General features: G+C 46.5%; 1 protein-coding gene across 1 annotated transcript in view; it reads left to right on the forward strand.

Annotated features, from left to right (window-relative positions):
• Window positions 1-292: 292 nt before the first annotated feature.
• LOC137563123 (kynurenine/alpha-aminoadipate aminotransferase, mitochondrial-like) overlaps window positions 293-17,988 on the forward strand; it is a 64,820-nt gene continuing 47,124 nt past the window's right edge. Inside the window, exon 1 of the mRNA XM_068275236.1 lies at window positions 293-410. Coding sequence (XP_068131337.1) covers window positions 293-410 — 118 coding nt within the window. The remainder of the gene's footprint in view (window positions 411-17,988) is intronic.

Genomic DNA, 17,988 nt, shown 5'->3' on the forward strand with positions numbered 1-17,988 from the left:
CAGAACAGTATAATTTCAATGGTAGGTTTATTTTAACAGTGGCAGATAGCACATCAAAAGGAAAATCGAAAAAATAACCTTAAATAAAAGATAGCAACTGATTTGCATTTCATTGAGTGAAATAAGTTTTTGAACCCCTACCAACCATTAAGAGTTCTGGCTCCCACAGATTGATTAGACACTTCTACTCAATTAGTCACCCTCATTAAGGACACTTGTCTTAACTAGTCACCTGTATAAAAGACACCTGTCCACAGAATCAATCAATCAAGCAGACTCCAAACTCTCCAACATGGGAAAGACCAAAGAGCTGTCCAAGGATGCCAGAGACAAAATTATAGACCTGCACAAGGCTGGAATGGGCTACAAAACCATTAGCAAGAAGCTAGGAAAGAAGGTGACAACTGTTGGTGCGATTGTTCGAAAATGGAAGGAGCACAAAATGACCATCAATCGACCTCGCACTGGGGCTCCACGCAAGATCTCACCTCGTGGGGTGTCAATAGTTCTGAGAAAGGTGAAAAAGCATCCTAGAACTACACGGGAGGAGTTAGTGAATGACCTCAAATTAGCAGGGACCACAGTCACCAAGAAAACCATTGGAAACACATTACACTGCAATGGATTAAAATCCTGCAGGGCTCGCAAGGTCCCCCTGCTCAAGAAGGCACATGTGCAGGCCCATCTGAAGTTTGCCAATGAACACCTGAATGATTCTGTGAGGGACTGGGAGAAGGTACTGTGGTCTGATGAGACCAAAATAGAGCTCTTTGGCATTAACTCAACTCGCTGTGTTTGGAGGAAGAAAAATGCTGCCTATGACCCCCAAAACACCGTCCCCACCATCAAGCATGGGGGTGGAAACATTTTGCTTTGGGGGTGTTTTTCTGCTAAGGGCACAGGACAACTTAATCGCATTAACGGTAAAATGGACGGAGCCATGTATCGTGAAATCCTGAACGACAACCTCCTTCCCTCTGCACGGAAACTGAAAATGGGTCGTGGATGGGTGTTCCAGCACGACAATGACCCAAAACATACAGCAAAGGCAACAAAGGAGTGGCTCAAGAAGAAGCACATTAAGGTCATGGAGTGGCCTAGTCAGTCTCCGGACCTTAATCCAATAGAAAACCTATGGAGGGAGCTCAAGCTCAGAGTTGCACAGAGACAGCCTCGAAACCTTAGGGATTTAGAGATGATCTGCAAAGAGGAGTGGACCACCATTCCTCCTAAAATGTGTGCAAACTTGGTCATCAATTACAAGACACGTTTGACCTCTGTGCTTGCAAACAAGGGTTTTACCACTAAGTATTAAGTCTTTTATTGTTAGAGGGTTCAAAAACTTATTTCACTCAATGAAATGCAAATCAGTTGCTATCTTTTATTTAAAGAGACTCGGTAACAAATATTGCATCCTGTTTTTTATCATCCTACAAGTTCCAAAAGCTATTCTAATGTGTTCTGGCTTACTGCAGCACGTTCTACTATCACAGTCTCCGTAATAAATCAATGTATCTTTCCCTTGTCAGACTTGTCAGCCTGTGTCTGGAAGGCTGCCAAGTTCTTCAGTGTTGTGGTTCTGCTATGAACTCCCCCTTCCAGGCCCCTCTATGCACACTGCCTGTGTGTTATTTAGATTAGGGCAGCTTCTCTCTTCTCTCTTGTCTTTTACAAGCTGGATAAATCGTCCTCTGAGCTGGCTGGGCTTTCACATACTGAAGAATTACAGACAAGGGCAAAGCTGTTTGCAGGAAGAAAAGAGCAGCCTGAAACTTCAGTGCATGAGAGATGCAGGGGGAAAGAAACACACAATGATCTCTTGAGATTCAAAAGGAAGGCTGTATACAGCCTGCTTGTGTATGGATGTATTTTCTATGTGTGGACATACTGTACATCAACCTACTTCCTGGTTTGGTGGCCATTTTGTTTGTTTATAAACAAACTTTTTAAAACTGTTTTTAACCACTTTTAATGCGGCGGGGAGCGGCGAAATTGTGACAGAGGGTAATAGGAGATGTCCCCTAACGCACTGGTATGTTTACTTTTGTGCGATTTTAACAATACAGATTATTTTTTCGATTTTCCTTTTGATGTGCTATCTGCCACTGTTAAAATAAACCTACCATTGAAATGATACTGTTCTGAGACTTTTTATTTCTTTGTCATTGGAAAAACTTACAAAATCAGTGAGGGGTCAAATAATTATTTCCTCCACTGTATATCTGTGTAATTGGTTGTAAAACCAAAACTACAAAACCATTAAAAAAAAAAAAGGTTTAATTTTTCTGAGGTGCCCGGGTTGAAAACTGTGTTGTCCCAGTTGTGTATTGGACACGATGTGGGCTGCACGACCGCTGTCTGGGACCTCCTGTTGTGTTTATTTACAGCCCTGGTATCACCCGCTAGGTACCAGGGCTATTATGTCACGCTGCCTGCCTGCTGCCACACTCACACTACTCCTCCATTCCTCCTGCTGCTGCTGCTGTCTGTCTGTGTTTCCCACTGCCAGGGTACACAGAATTACCTTCTGCTGCCACTCTGCCACCAGCTATTACGTCAAACAATAGCTATATATCTGTGTAATTGGTTGTAAAACCAAAACTACAAAACCATTAAAAAAAAAAAAGGTTTAATTTTTCTGAGGTGCCCGGGTTGAAAACTGTGTTGTCCCAGTTGTGTATTGGACACGATGTGGGCTGCACGACCGCTGTCTGGGACCTCCTGTTGTGTTTATTTACAGCCCTGGTATCACCCACTAGGTACCAGGGCTATTATGTCACGCTGCCTGCCTGCTGCCACACTCACACTACTCCTCCATTCCTCCTGCTGCTGCTGCTGTCTGTCTGTGTTTCCCACTGCCAGGGTACACAGAATTACATTCTGCTGCCACTCTGCCACCAGCTATTACGTCAAACAATAGCTATATATCTGTGTAATTGGTTGTAAAACCAAAACTACAAAACCATAAAAAAAAAAAGGTTTAATTTTTCAGAGGTGCCCGGGTTGAAAACTGTGTTGTCCCAGTTGTGTACTGGACACGATGTGGGCTGCACGACCGCTGTCTGGGACCTCCTGCCTGCTGTGTTTATTTACAGCCCTGGTATCTCCCACTAGGTACCAGGGCTATTATGTCACGCTGCCTGCCTGCTGCCACACTCACACTACTCCTCCATTCCTCCTGCTGCTGCTGCTGTCTGTCTGTGTTTCCCACTGCCAGGGTACACAGAATTACATTCTGCTGCCACTCTGCCACCAGCTATTACGTCAAACAATAGCTATATATCTGTGTAATTGGTTGTAAAACCAAAACTACAAAACCATTTTAAAAAAAAAAAGGTTTAATTTTTCAGAGGTGCCCGGGTTGAAAACTGTGTTGTCCCAGTTGTGTATTGGACACGATGTGGGCTGCACGACCGCTGTCTGGGACCTCCTGCCTGCTGTGTTTATTTACAGCCCTGGTATCACCCGCTAGGTACCAGGGCTATTATGTCACGCTGCCTGCCTGCTGCCACACTCACACTACTCCTCCATTCCTCCTGCTGCTGCTGCTGTCTGTCTGTGTTTCCCACTGCCAGGGTACACAGAATTACCTTCTGCTGCCACTCTGCCACCAGCTATTACGTCAAACAATAGCTATATATCTGTGTAATTGGTTGTAAAACCAAAACTACAAAACCATTAAAAAAAAAAAAGGTTTAATTTTCCTGAGGTGCCCGGGTTGAAAACTGTGTTGTCCCAGTTGTGTACTGGACACGATGTGGGCTGCACGACCGCTGTCTGGGACCTCCTGTTGTGTTTATTTACAGCCCTGGTATCACCCGCTAGGTACCAGGGCTATTATGTCACGCTGCCTGCCTGCTGCCACACTCACACTACTCCTCCATTCCTCCTGCTGCTGCTGCTGTCTGTCTGTGTTTCCCACTGCCAGGGTACACAGAATTACATTCTGCTGCCACTCTGCCACCAGCTATTACGTCAAACAATAGCTATATATCTGTGTAATTGGTTGTAAAACCAAAACTACAAAACCATTAAAAAAAAAAAAAGGTTTAATTTTTCAGAGGTGCCCGGGTTGAAAACTGTGTTGTCCCAGTTGTGTATTGGACACGATGTGGGCTGCACGACCGCTGTCTGGGACCTCCTGCCTGCTGTGTTTATTTACAGCCCTGGTATCACCCGCTAGGTACCAGGGCTATTATGTCACGCTGCCTGCCTGCTGCCACACTCACACTACTCCTCCATTCCTCCTGCTGCTGCTGCTGTCTGTCTGTGTTTCCCACTGCCAGGGTACACAGAATTACCTTCTGCTGCCACTCTGCCACCAGCTATTACGTCAAACAATAGCTATATATCTGTGTAATTGGTTGTAAAACCAAAACTACAAAACCATTAAAAAAAAAAAAAGGTTTAATTTTTCAGAGGTGCCCGGGTTGAAAACTGTGTTGTCCCAGTTGTGTATTGGACACGATGTGGGCTGCACGACCGCTGTCTGGGACCTCCTGCCTGCTGTGTTTATTTACAGCCCTGGTATCTCCCGCTAGGTACCAGGGCTATTATGTCACGCTGCCTGCCTGCTGCCACACTCACACTACTCCTCCATTCCTCCTGCTGCTGCTGCTGTCTGTCTGTGTTTCCCACTGCCAGGGTACACAGAATTACCTTCTGCTGCCACTCTGCCACCAGCTATTACGTCAAACAATAGCTATATATCTGTGTAATTGGTTGTAAAACCAAAACTACAAAACCATTAAAAAAAAAAAAAGGTTTAATTTTTCAGAGGTGCCCGGGTTGAAAACTGTGTTGTCCCAGTTGTGTATTGGACACGATGTGGGCTGCGACCGCTGTCTGGGACCTCCTGCTTGCTGTGTTTATTTACAGCCCTGGTATCACCCGCTAGGTACCAGGGCTATTATGTCACGCTGCCTGCCTGCTGCCACACTCACACTACTCCTCCTTTCCTCCTGCTGCTGCTGCTGTCTGTCTGTGTTTCCCACTGCCAGGGTACACAGAATTACATTCTGCTGCCACTCTGCCACCAGCTATTACGTCAAACAATAGCTGCTCACATTACTCCTCCATTCCTCCTGCTGCTGCTGCTGTCGGTCTGTGTTTCCCACTGCCAGGGTACACAGAATTACATTCTGCTGCCACTCTGCCACCAGCTATTACGTCAAACAATAGCTACATATCTGTGTAATTGGTTGTAAAACCAAAACTACAAAACCATTAAAAAAAAAAGGTTTAATTTTTCAGAGGTGCCCGGGTTGAAAACTGTGTTGTCCCAGTTATGTATTGGACACGATGTGGGCTGCACGACCGCTGTCTGGGACCTCCTGCCTGCTGTGTTTATTTACAGCCCTGGTATCACCGCTAGGTACCAGGGCTATTATGTCACGCTGCCTGCCTCATTGACTGCCTGCTGCCACACACTCATCCTCCTCCTCCTGCTGCTGAATTTACCTCCTGCTGTCTGTGTGTTTCCACTGCCAGGGAGCACATACAATGGTGCTTCCAACATGCGTGCGCCACCAGCTATTTGTTACGCTCAAAAATAGCTGCATTTCTTTAAAAAAAAAATTGAAAAGAGAAATAAGTGAAGAAGAAGAAGACGATATAGAAAAAGAAGGAGAAGAAGAAGAAGGAGAAGAAGAAGAAGAAGATGAAGAAGAAGGAGAAGAAGAAGAAGAAGATGAAGAAGATGAAGAAGATGAAGAAGAAGAAGATGAAGATGAAGAAGAAGAAGATGAAGAAGAAGAAGAAGAAGATGAAGAAGATGAAGAAGATGAAGAAGAAGAAGAAGAAGATGAAGAAGAAGAAGATGAAGAAGATGAAGAAGAAGATGAAGAAGATGAAGAAGAAGAAGATGAAGATGAAGAAGAAGAAGAAGAAGATGATGATGAAGAAGATGAAGAAGATGAAGAAGAAGAAGATGAAGAAGAAGAAGAAGAAGAAGAAGACAATATAGAAGAAGAAGAAGAAGATATAGAAGAAGATATAGAAGAAGAAGATATAGAAGAAGATATAGAAGAAGAAGAAGATATAGAAGATAAAGAAGAAGAAGAAGAAGAAGTATATACAGTACTGAACAAAATTCTGGACACAACTTCTCTTTCCACCATTTTTTTTAAAGGAACATCCCCACATAATCACTTGCTGTTGTTACATGGAAAAAAAGATGTTTCTTGCATCATTCACCCTCAAAACAAGTGTTGGAAGCTATTTAAGGCCAATTCGAATAGTCAGCTCGAATAATGAGCTCGAATACCGACTCGAATAGTGAGCTCGAAGTCCGAGGTCGAATCGAATAGTAAAAATTATTCAACTCGAATATTCGACGGACCTCGAATAATTTACTATTCGAATTCGACCAAACTCGAATTTTAAAATGGGGTATTTGAGCACCACTGGTCCTCAGCACTATTCATAATGCCGAGACTGTCCGCACCACCAACAGGAGTAAACAGGAGGTGGATAAACCCAAAGCCATACTGGATTACAACAACACTATGGGGGGTGTGGACAGGGCTGATGGAGCCATGACCTTCTATCCGGCTGTCCGCAAGCAGCAGCGGAAATATTATAAAAAAAATTTCCGCCACTTACTTGAGCAGTGCTTGTGGAATGGCTATGTGCTATACAAGAAAAGCTGTGTAAGGCCTGTACCCCACCATGACTTTGTCTGGCAGCTGACGGAAGCAATCTGCATGAAGTACCCCCCACCAGAGTCAACATCTAGACCGGGGCGCAGGGCATCATATGTCGTGAATCCGGCACGGCTTTCAGGGAGACACTTTGTGGAGTACTTGCCACCGACCCCACAGAAAGCAAACCCTACAAGAAGGTGCGTTGTTTGCTGCAATAAGAAGGACAAGGATGGCAAAAAGATGCGGAAGGAGACCCGCACTTATTGCCCAGATTGTGACGTGGCACTTTGCGCATTACCATGCTTCAAGATCTACCACACTAAAGAAGTGTTTTGTTTCTGCCTTCATTTATTTATTTCTGCATTGATTTATTTATTTCTGCATTTTCTTTATATTTCTGCATTGAGGAAAAATGCAAGGTATTTCAGTTTGTCATTAATAAATTTTATTTTATTTTTGACAAGAATTAGTGTTTGACACTTTTATTATACTCAGAATGTATACTAAACTCTTGCTTGGCTCATTTTGGTAAGTTACAGGAAAAAAGGTGCTGAAAATTAAATGTACCGCTTTTTGCACAGAAATCCTTGGGAATCAGAACGCCGAGGTGGTTAAAGGGACTCCGAGCTCTAAAAATAAATGAAATTGGTACTTACCTGGGGCTTTCTGCAGCCCACCGTAGGTCGGGAGATCTCCCAGCGTCGTCCAGCTCCTCTCCCAGTCATCATGGCGGCCGGCTTGACAGTACTGCGCATGCGCAATTAAACCGCGCATGCGCAGTACTGTCACGCCGGTCACCGTGATGACGCGCAGCGGCCAACGTGATGGCGAAGAGCATCCCGATTCAGGAAGTGGGAGCTCGACACTCGGCTCAGGTGTCACCGGTGCGGTATGCGGCGGAGGGAGCGGGAGAGGAGCCAGGATGACCCTGGGGGACCTCCCGACCTACGGTGGGCTGCAGAAAGCCCCAGGTAAGTACCAATTTCGTTTATTTTTAGAGGTCAGGGTCCCTTTAAGCTAATATGTACGGTTTAAGTAAGCAAGGCCTGTTCACTACACAGAAGGCCCGGGTTTTTGTTGAAATCTTGAGGGAAGTGGCTTCCCCCCCCCCCCCCCAGTGCGGGATGAATACTCCCCACCTTTCGATAAGGAAATGGTTCAGAGTTTGATCTATTTATTAGAAGATTATGAGGAAGCATTTGTAAATTATTGCAGAAAGAAGGATGAGATATTCCTAAAGAGTTGTATTGATTCAGTGCAGTTAGTAATTAGCCAGGGAATTTGTAAGCATGAATCTTCAGTACGCACAAGCTGTGGTGCAGCCCGGACAGACTCTGGTTCAGTCCGCACAAGCTGTGGCGCAGCCCGCACAGACTCTGGTTCAGTCCGCACAAGCTGTGGTGCAGCTAGCACAGACTCTGGTTCAGTCCAACCAAGCTGTGGGGCAGGCTGCATAGACTCTGGTTCAGTCCGCAGAAGCTGTGGTGCAGCCCACTCAGACTCTGGTTCAGTCCAACCAAGCTGTGGGGCAGCCTGCACAGACTCTGGTTCAGTCCGCACAAGCTGTGGCGCAGCCCGCATAGACTCTGGTTCAGTCCAACCAAGCTGTGGCGCAGCCCGCATAGACTCTGGTTCAGTCCGCACAAGCTGTGGTGCAGCCCGCACAGACTCTGGTTCAGTCCGCACAAGCTGTGGTGCAGGCCGCACAGACTCTGGTTCAGTCCGCACAAGCTATGGCGCAGCCCGCACAGGCTCTGGTACTGTCTCCTAAGACCTTGTATGCTTCCAGCCAGATAACAGAACATTTGAATGCTCCCAGTCAGATAGAAAATGTGTATGCTCCCAGTCAGATAGAAAATGTGTATGCTCCCAGCCTGACAGCAGAAAATGTGTATGCTCCCAGCAGGATTGCACAAAATGTGTATGCACCCAACCAGACAGCCAAAAATGTGCATGCTCCCAGCCAGATAGCCAAAGATGTGTATACTCCCAGTCAGATAACAGAACATTTGAATGCTCCCAGCCAGACTTCAAAAAAATTGTATGCTCCCAGTCAGATAAAAAATGTGTATGCTCCCTGCCAGCTGATAGAGAATTTGAATATTCCCAGCAAGATTGCAGAAAATGTATATGCTCCTGGCCAGTTCACAGAGACATTCCTTGCTTTTGGCAGCCGAAGGACGGCCCAGCCAGCCACTCAGCCTCAAGCCCAGCCAGTCGCTCAGCCTAGTGTTCACTTTCTACTGCCCAATCTGTGATTATAAAGTGCCCATCTGTAAAGCAGCCAAACCCTGCTCTGCTCCAGATAGTTTTTGTCCCCTCAACGTTAAATATTTTTTCTCTCTGCCACCGTTAGGAAAAGCCCAGGGACTGTCACCTGGTAGCCACTGGCAGCAAAGACCATCGACCCTTGCAGGACGTTCTGATGAAGACCGGGTGGTCACTTAGACTCCATGCCCTGGGTTTGTCCTCGCCTTGGTTATTTTACCAGCCACCATCAGGTGGCTCTGTCTATTGTTCCTGACCTCGCCTGTGGATGGCGCATAGAGCCATGTGTATGGACTCTCTTCCACCAGCAGAGGCCGCCACCCTTCTGCTACTAGTGCAATCTGTTGCAGGTGGCCATAGGAAATATAAGGACTGCTCTGGCTTGCAGCAAGTGCCAGAACTTCTGTTTGCTTGCCCTGAGGAGCTTCCTGGCCTTTCCTGTCTCTTGCCCCCCATGATCTGTTACTTGATTTCCTGTCTGTACTCGGATCAATTATGTCCAAACTTGGCTTGTTTGACTACAATTATTGTTTGCCAATTTGGTCCTGCGCTTCGTGTATATAGGCCCTGTACATTATTGTATATATTAGCATTAGTTGATTGATAGATAGGGTGAGATGTTTGGGGGATATTGCTATTGCTGTCTGCATTGCTAGGCTTACATCACTGGTGCACTCTATAATAAATGTCTGTTTAAACTTATGCAAATTCTGTCGTGTTTCTCTGCCATTGTGGTGTTCCCTAAGGGCCTGAGCCCACTGACGCAGTTGTGTCCGCTTTTCAGGATCTGTAACATTGATGTGTAACTGAAAAACAGACACAACTGCGTTAGTGGGGTCAGGCCCTTACCAAACCCGTTTGTTACACACCTGTATGAACCTGGAGGGGTACACATGAGTGACAATCAAGTTGTGCACTTTGAAATAACAAGAGGCATCTAAACTGCAGTGGTTGCTTATTTATCAACAAAAGTGTAGCTTTATTTTTAACAAATACAGTGGTTGCTAATATATTTTCCAACACATTTATTTTTTCCACAGAGATGGATTATGCACGTTTTATTACAACAGTGAGTGCTGCCAGGGAACCCTTACCTTTCCAAGTTTTAGGTAAGTATATTTAAAGTATATAGACAGTTTCAAAGGTTTTATGCACATTTACGCCCCACCGCTTGCATAAGTTAGATAGCCCCCCACCATCTGTATACACCAAATAGCCCAGACTTACAGAAATAAAAAATTACCAAGCACGTTTTCTGCTGAAGGAAAAATGCTGGCCAAATATCCCAGGTGCCCATTTCCAACACACCTTTGAATCAGCGACTTGGGCATGTCCCTGAAATTACTTACACTTGTAATTGGGCTGCAATTATTTAGCAATTCCAGAAAAGGTTTTCTTCACACTTATTATTATTACTTAGTATCTATATAATGGCATCTTCCGCAGCACTGCACAGAGCATATTGTCTTGTCACTAGATGTCCCTTAGTTCATAATCTAAAGGCGCGTACACACGCCATATTTCTGCAAACGACGGGTCCGCCAGACCCTCCCGCTGGGCGGACGTTCTGCAGACAGTAGCACGTGTGTATGCGTTGTCGGCAGACTGATAAGGCTGTTTCTGAACAATCCGCTCAGCGTACACACATGCTACTTTCGGCAGAATGTCCGCCCAGCGGGAGGGTCTGGCGGACCCATTGTTTGTGGAAATATGGCGTGTGTACGCACCTTAATCCCTACCATAGTCATATGTCCATTGTTGTCTAGGGTCAATTAACACAGGGAGAATATACAAACTTTGTGCAAATAGTGCCATGGCTTAGATTTGAACCAGAAACCCAGCACTGCAAGACTGCAGTGCTATCTACTATGCCACTGTGCTGCCCATACACTGATAAAAAACTGTATGAAATAAAGCATAGAGCATAAAGCGGGGGGGGAGATATTTTCCAACCTGATTTTCAGCCAGAACCAGAACTTTGGCCACTTCAGGATTTGGCTAGCCAATGTGAAGTGGCAGGCTACTGTGGCCAAAATGCAAAGAAACTAGTGTTTAACTTACTAATTTGGCAGGCCAAAATGCGAAATGTCAGGAATTGGGTGGCGAAGAAAGGCATACAGCACAAGTTTCAGTGGCAGTATCGGCATACCCCGGCAGCCCACCCCAACCCCCACATCCTCCTCTCAGTTCTATGTCTTCAAAGAATATCAGCACTTAGTTTTTCAAAAAGCACGCTCTTTTATTGAGCTATGTCTCCACAAAAGGTGGCAACAATTGTTTCGAGGGCTGCGCAGGGACCCCTTTATCAAGGCGTGTGAACCCATGGACTCCTTTCACTTCTGTCTCCAGGGAGGAAATATACAGGGCAGTCTGTGCAGCGAACCTGTACTCTCTCCTTTACGTGTGTGTATGGCGTCTCCAGCTTGCATTGCAGACTGTGTTGCCGGTGTTCACTGCCATATTAAAATATTACCCATATGGCAACGAGTACTGATACAGGCTGCAATAAAAGCCAGAGACCACACACACAGCATGAAAGTAGAGTGGCTGTAAATTTCCTTCCTGGAGACAGAAGTCAGAGGAGGGCACAGGGTGTAAGGGGGAGGGGTCAGGGAATGTACTAGTGCACTTTGTTCCACTGCTCCAAAAAAGCCTTTCTTCAGGACTTGGCTGGCTGATGCTTGTCAGGTAGGGTTCTGGGCTGGCTGGCCAAAGTTTCAAAGGAGTAAGTACTTTTTAAACTGGCTGCAGTAGCCGGCTAGTTTGCATATTGACCGGCCAGATCCAACTTCAGGTTCTGGCCGTAATATATATACGTGTGTGTATGTATATTTTTTATGTATGTGTATATCTACAGTATATCTATCTATCTATCTATCTATCTATCTATCTATCTATATATATATATATATATATATATATATATATACAGTGGTTTGCAAAAGTATTCGGCCCCCTTGAAGTTTTCCACATTTTGTCATATTACTGCCACAAATATGAATCAACTTTATTGGAATTCCACGTGAAAGACCAATACAAAGTGGTGTACAGGTGAGAAGTGGAGCGAAAATCATACATCATTCCAAACATTTTTTACAAATAAATAACTGCAAAGTGGGGTGTGCGTAATTATTCGGCCCCCTGAGTCAATACTTTGTAGAACCACCTTTTGCTGCAGTTACAGCTGCCAGTATTTTAGGGTATGTCTCTACCAGCTTTGCACATCTAGAGACTGAAATCCTTGCCCATTCTTCTTTGCTAAACAGCTCCAGCTCAGTCAGATTAGATGGACAGCGTTTGTGAACAGCAGTTTTCAGATCTTGCCACAGATTCTCGATTGGATTTAGATCTGGACTTTGACTGGGCCATTCTAACACATACATATGTTTTGTTTTAAACCATTACATTGTTGCCCTGGCTTTATCTTAAGGGTCATTGTCCTGCTGGAAGGTGAACATCCGCCCCGGTCTCAAGTCTTTTGCAGTCTCCAAGAGGTTTTCTTCCAAGTTTGCCCTGTATTTGGCTCCAGGGCCGGATTTCTCCTTTTTGCCGCCCAAGGCCCACTATCACCAGGTGCCCCCGTTCACAGCTCCCCCCCCCCCCCCCAACAATTTATACAGATCTTTATCCAAGAAAAAGCAGCTGGGTTCCCCAGATTACAGAGTTCTATGGCCTCTAAACACCACCCATGAAGGGGGCTGCCTGTACATCAAACAATGCCAGTAGTTTCCTGGCTTTTGTGCTAACAGAGAGTGAAGATGGCAGCCTCCCTACTCCTAACATTTCAGGTTCCCTTAAAGATTTGCTATGAATTTAAAGAAGATTAAGATTAAAGAAGAATTTTAAACAAGGTTGTAACTTCATCCCAATCAGTGAGTGACAAGACAATATACTCTGTACAGCGCTACAGAAGATGCCACTGCTATATAAATACTAAATGATAATAACAGTAGTCACATGCCCCCAGATAAAAGAATTCACGAACTAGGTGCCAAAGAAAAAAAAAAGTAGTTACATGCCTCCAGATAAAAATATTAAGTAGCCACAAGTATCCAGATAAAATAATTAAACAGGCACATGCCTACAGACAAAAGAAATTTAGTCAGGTTCCTCAAAATAAAATAATCAAATAGCCATGTGCTTTATATTACAGTATTATGTAGCCAGATGCCCCCCCCCTTCCTTTCAGCAGCCAGATGGCTCATCCAGTACAGGTACTCAGGTGCACCCACCTTCCCCAAGTACAGTATGGCAAGCTAGATGCCCTCCCCATCCCTCCCAATACAGTATTGCTACCCAGATGTCCCCCAGTACAGTATGGCAAGCTAGATGCCCTCCCCATCCCTCCCAATACAGTATTGCTACCCAGATGTCCCCCAGTACAGTATGGCAAGCTAGATGCCCTCGCCATCCCCCAATACAGTATTGCTACCCAGATGTCCCCCAGTACAGTATGGCAAGCTAGATGCCCTCGCCATCCCCCAATACAGTATTGCTACCCAGATGTCCCCCAGTACAGTATGGCAAGCTAGATGCCCTCCCCATCCCTCCCAATACAGTATTGCTACCCAGATGTCCCCCAGTACAGTATGGCAAGCTAGATGCCCTCGCCATCCCCCAATACAGTATTGCTACCCAGATGTCCCCCAGTACAGTATGGCAAGCTAGATGCCCTCCCCATCCCTCCCAATACAGTATTGCTACCCAGATGTCCCCCAGTACAGTATGGCAAGCTAGATGCCCTCGCCATCCCCCAATACAGTATTGCTACCCAGATGTCCCCCAGTACAGTATGGCAAGCTAGATGCCCTCCCCATCCCTCCCAATACAGTATTGCTACCCAGATGTCCCCCAGTACAGTATGGCAAGCTAGATGCCCTCGCCATCCCCCAATACAGTATTGCTACCCAGATGTCCCCCAGTACAGTATGGCAAGCTAGATGCCCTCGCCATCCCCCAATACAGTATTGCTACCCAGATGTCCCCCAGTACAGTATGGCAAGCTAGATGCCCTCGCCATCCCCCAATACAGTAGAGCTACCCAGATGACCCCCTCTGCACAGTATAGCAAGTTATATGCCCTCTCTGTCCCCCCCCCCCCCATACACTATAGCTACCAGGATGCCCCCCATACAGTATAGCTACCCAGATGCCCCCCTTCCCCAGTACAATACAGAAAGCTAGATGTCCCTCACCCCCAGTGCAGTTTAGCTTTCCAGATGCCCCCCCCCTTCCCCAGTACAGCAAGCTAGACACTCCCCCCCCCATTCCCCCAACACAGTATAGGTTTCCAGATGCCCCCCCCCCTTCCCCAGTACAGCAAGCTAGACACTCCCCCCCCATTCCCCCAACACAGTATAGGTTTCCAGATGCCCCCCCCCCTTCCCCAGTACAGCAAGCTAGACACTCCCCCCCCATTCCCCCAACACAGTATAGGTTTCAAGATGCCCCCCCCCCCCCTTCCCCAGTACAGCAAGCTAGACACTCCCCCCCCATTCCCCCAACACAGTATAGGTTTCCAGATGCCCCCCCCCCCTTCCCCAGTACAGCAAGCTAGACACTCCCCCCCCATTCCCCCAACACAGTATAGGTTTCCAGATGCCCCCCCCCCCTTCCCCAGTACAGCAAGCTAGACACTCCCCCCCCATTCCCCCAACACAGTATAGGTTTCCAGATGCCCCCCCCCCCTCCCCAGTACAACAAGCTAGATGCCCCCCCCCCTTCCTTACAGTATAGTTACCCAGATGCCCCCCTCCCCAGTACAGTAAGCTGGATGTCCTCTCCATCACCCCCAATACAACAGCTACCCACATGTCCCTCCCCAGTACAGTTTTACAAGTTAGATGTCCTCCCCTGTTCCAGTACAGTTACCCAGATCTGTCCTCTCTCTGTGTAATTTGGTATTTCAAGTTAAATGCCCTCCCTTTCCTACCACTACAGAATAGGCAGCATCCACCCCGGAGAGCAGTGGCTTACCTGCAGTGCTCTCCTTCTGTTAGCCACCCTCGCTTGATGTCTGCCCAGTGACAGGATGTAATCCGCCCTCCAATCGTCGCTGGCTGCAGCTCACAGTGTTGACAGAGCAAATTGCCATGCACGGAGCCACGCACGCCGTACACTTCAAATACAGGAAGTGACCGGAAGTAACCCGTGACATCACTTCCTGTTTACGGCGCTGCCCCATGCACGGCAATTTCATCTGTCAACACTGTACGCTGCAGCCAGCGCTGATTGGAGGGCGCATTACATCATGTCACCTGGCCGACATCGAGCAAGGGTGGCTGACAGAAGGAGGAGGCGGCGGCGGCAGTCTACATACCGATATTAGTTCGGCGGGCGGGCAGCGGTAAACATACAGCGGGGTGAGCCAACACAAATAGGAATCAAACACTCTGCAGGACTGCCGCCCTAACCTCCCAGGCGCCCTAGGAACCGGCCTTGGAGGCCTGCCCACAAATCCGGCCCTGGATGGCTCCATCCATCTTCCCATCAACTCTGACCAGCTTCCCTGTCCCTGCTGAAGAGAAGCACCCCCAGAGCATGATGCTGCCACCACCATATTTGACAGTGGGGATGGTGTGTTCAGAGTGATGTGCAGTGTTAGTTTTCCGCCACACATAGCGTTTTGCATTTTGGCCAAAAAGTTCCATTTTGGTCTCATCTGACCAGAGCACCTTCTTCCACATGGTTGCTGTGTCCCCCACATGGCTTGTGGCAAACTGCAAACGGGATTTCTTATGCTTTCTGTTAACAATGCCTTTCTTCTTGCATAAAGGCGAACTTTGTACAGTGTATGACTAATAGTTGTCCTATGGACAGAGTCTCCCACCTGAGCTGTAGATCTCTGCAGCTCGTCCAGAGTCACCATAGGCCTCTTGACTGCATTTCTGATCAGCGTTTTCCTTGTTTGGCCGGTGAGTTTAGGTGGACGGCCTTGTCTTGGTAGGTGTACAGTTGTGCCATACTCCTTCCATTTCTGAATGATCGCTTGAACAGTGCTCCATGGGATGTTCAAGGCTTTGGAAATCTTTTTGTAGCCTAAGCCTGTTTTAAATTTCTCAATAACTTGATCCCTGACCTGTCTTGTGTGTTCTCCCAATATTCTCTTAGACAACCTCTGAGGCCCTCACAGAGCAGCTGTATTTGTACTGACATTAGATTACACACAGGTGCACTCTATTTAGTCATTAACACTCACCAGGCAATGTCTATAGGCAACTGACTGCACTCAGATCAAAGGGGGCCGAATAATTATGCACACACCACTTTACAGTTATTTATTTGTAAAAAATGTTTGGAATCATGTATGATTTTCGTTCCACTTCTCATGTGTACACCACTTTGTATTGGTCTTTCATGTGGAATTCCAATAAAATTGATTCATGTTTGTGGCAGTAATATGACAAAATGTGGAAAACTTCAAGGGAACCGAATACTTTTGCAAGCCACTGTATATCGTGGTGGTAGTTAATCCTACACCGCACTTTCGACATGATCGTGCGCACCTGAGAGGGGAGATTAAGCTGTCATATGACAGCTGACATCTACCCTCAGTGATCAGGAGCCATCGCGATTGGCTCCTGATTACGTGGTCGCCGGCAGATCGTAGTGATCACTATTAGAGCAGCTGTGGCGGTAGGAGGGGAAGAAGAAGATCCACTCACCTTCCTGGCGTAGATCGTCGCTCCCTTCCGCTCTGGCCGGCATCTCTGCTCATTCTGACATAAGTGTCGGGTCCCAGCTTGATGAAATCATCAAGCTGCAAACTAGAACTTAAAGCTAGTGTGAGCGAGGATAACGGTCTGAGCGGAGGGGGCTAGAGCTGCTCATCGCTAGAGCCTGGAAGGTGAGTAAAGGCTGCTGGCAATACGGGGGACACCTGGCTACACTGGGGACACTAATGCCTACCTAACAATATTAGGGACCCGGCTGCCTGACTCCCCCCCCCTCCCCAAATGTGCCCCGTCCCCTGCATGTAAAATGCCCTGGTCCTTAAAGTGAACCTAAAGTCTGGCCAAAAAAATGAGATTAACTCACCTGGGGCTCTCCTCAGCCCCCTGCATCCGATCGGTACCCTCGCAGCCCCGCTCCGATGGTCCAGGACCCGCCGGCGAACACTTCTGGTTTGGCCGTCACCGCATGGCCGACAGGCATGGGAACGCGAGTGATTGTTCGCGTTCCCAGCCTGTATATCGCCCCCTATGCTGCTATTGCGGCCAGGAGCCCTTGCAGCTGGAAGTGTTCGCCGGCGGGTCCTGGACCAGGGGGCTGAGGGAAGCCCCAGGTGAGTTAATCTCATTTTTTTGGCCAGACTTTAGGTTCACTTTAACCACTTTGGCCTCCTGGACGTACTAGCTACGCCCAGGAGGCCATGTGCGCGTCCGCTCGCTCCCGGCCGCAGTTCGTTAGCCTAGCAATCAGTGAATCGGGCTATGGTGCCCGATCACTGATTCCTCTCCCCCGCTGAAAAAGCGACAGCTTCTCTTGGAAGCTGCGCTTTTTCTGGCTGTAACGTCCCCCATACGTCGCTCTAAGTGTATGTTACGCTTAGAGTGACGTCATGTACACAAACTCATGGCCGCCCTCTTGTGGCCAAACAGTAAAACTACAACTAAAAGTGAAAAAAATAAAACTCAAGACACATTTACATTATAAAACTATGGCTTACATCCCACCCTCCCAAAAATACCCAAATAAAATGTTTAATACACAAAAAAAAAACAAAAAAACATTACAATAAAAAAAAAAAAACATGTAAATATTTACCTAAGGGTCTAAACGTTTTAAATATCAATGTAAAGATGAAATATTTCTAATTTTTTTTTATTTTAAACTTGTAAATAGTGATAGATGCAAAACGGAAAAAATGCACCTTTATTTCCAAATAAAATATTTTCGCCATACATTGTGATAGGGACATAATTTTAATGGTGTAATAACCAGGACATATGGGCAAATACAATACATGAGTTTTAATTATGGAGGCATGTATTATTTTAAAACTATAATGGCTGAAAACTGAGAAATAATGAATTTTTTCCGTTTTTTTCTTATTCTTCCTGTTAAAATGCATTTA

The sequence above is a fragment of the Hyperolius riggenbachi genome, chromosome 1, assembly GCF_040937935.1.
Source record: "Hyperolius riggenbachi isolate aHypRig1 chromosome 1, aHypRig1.pri, whole genome shotgun sequence".
In the NCBI taxonomy this organism is placed as follows: Eukaryota; Metazoa; Chordata; class Amphibia; order Anura; family Hyperoliidae; genus Hyperolius; species Hyperolius riggenbachi.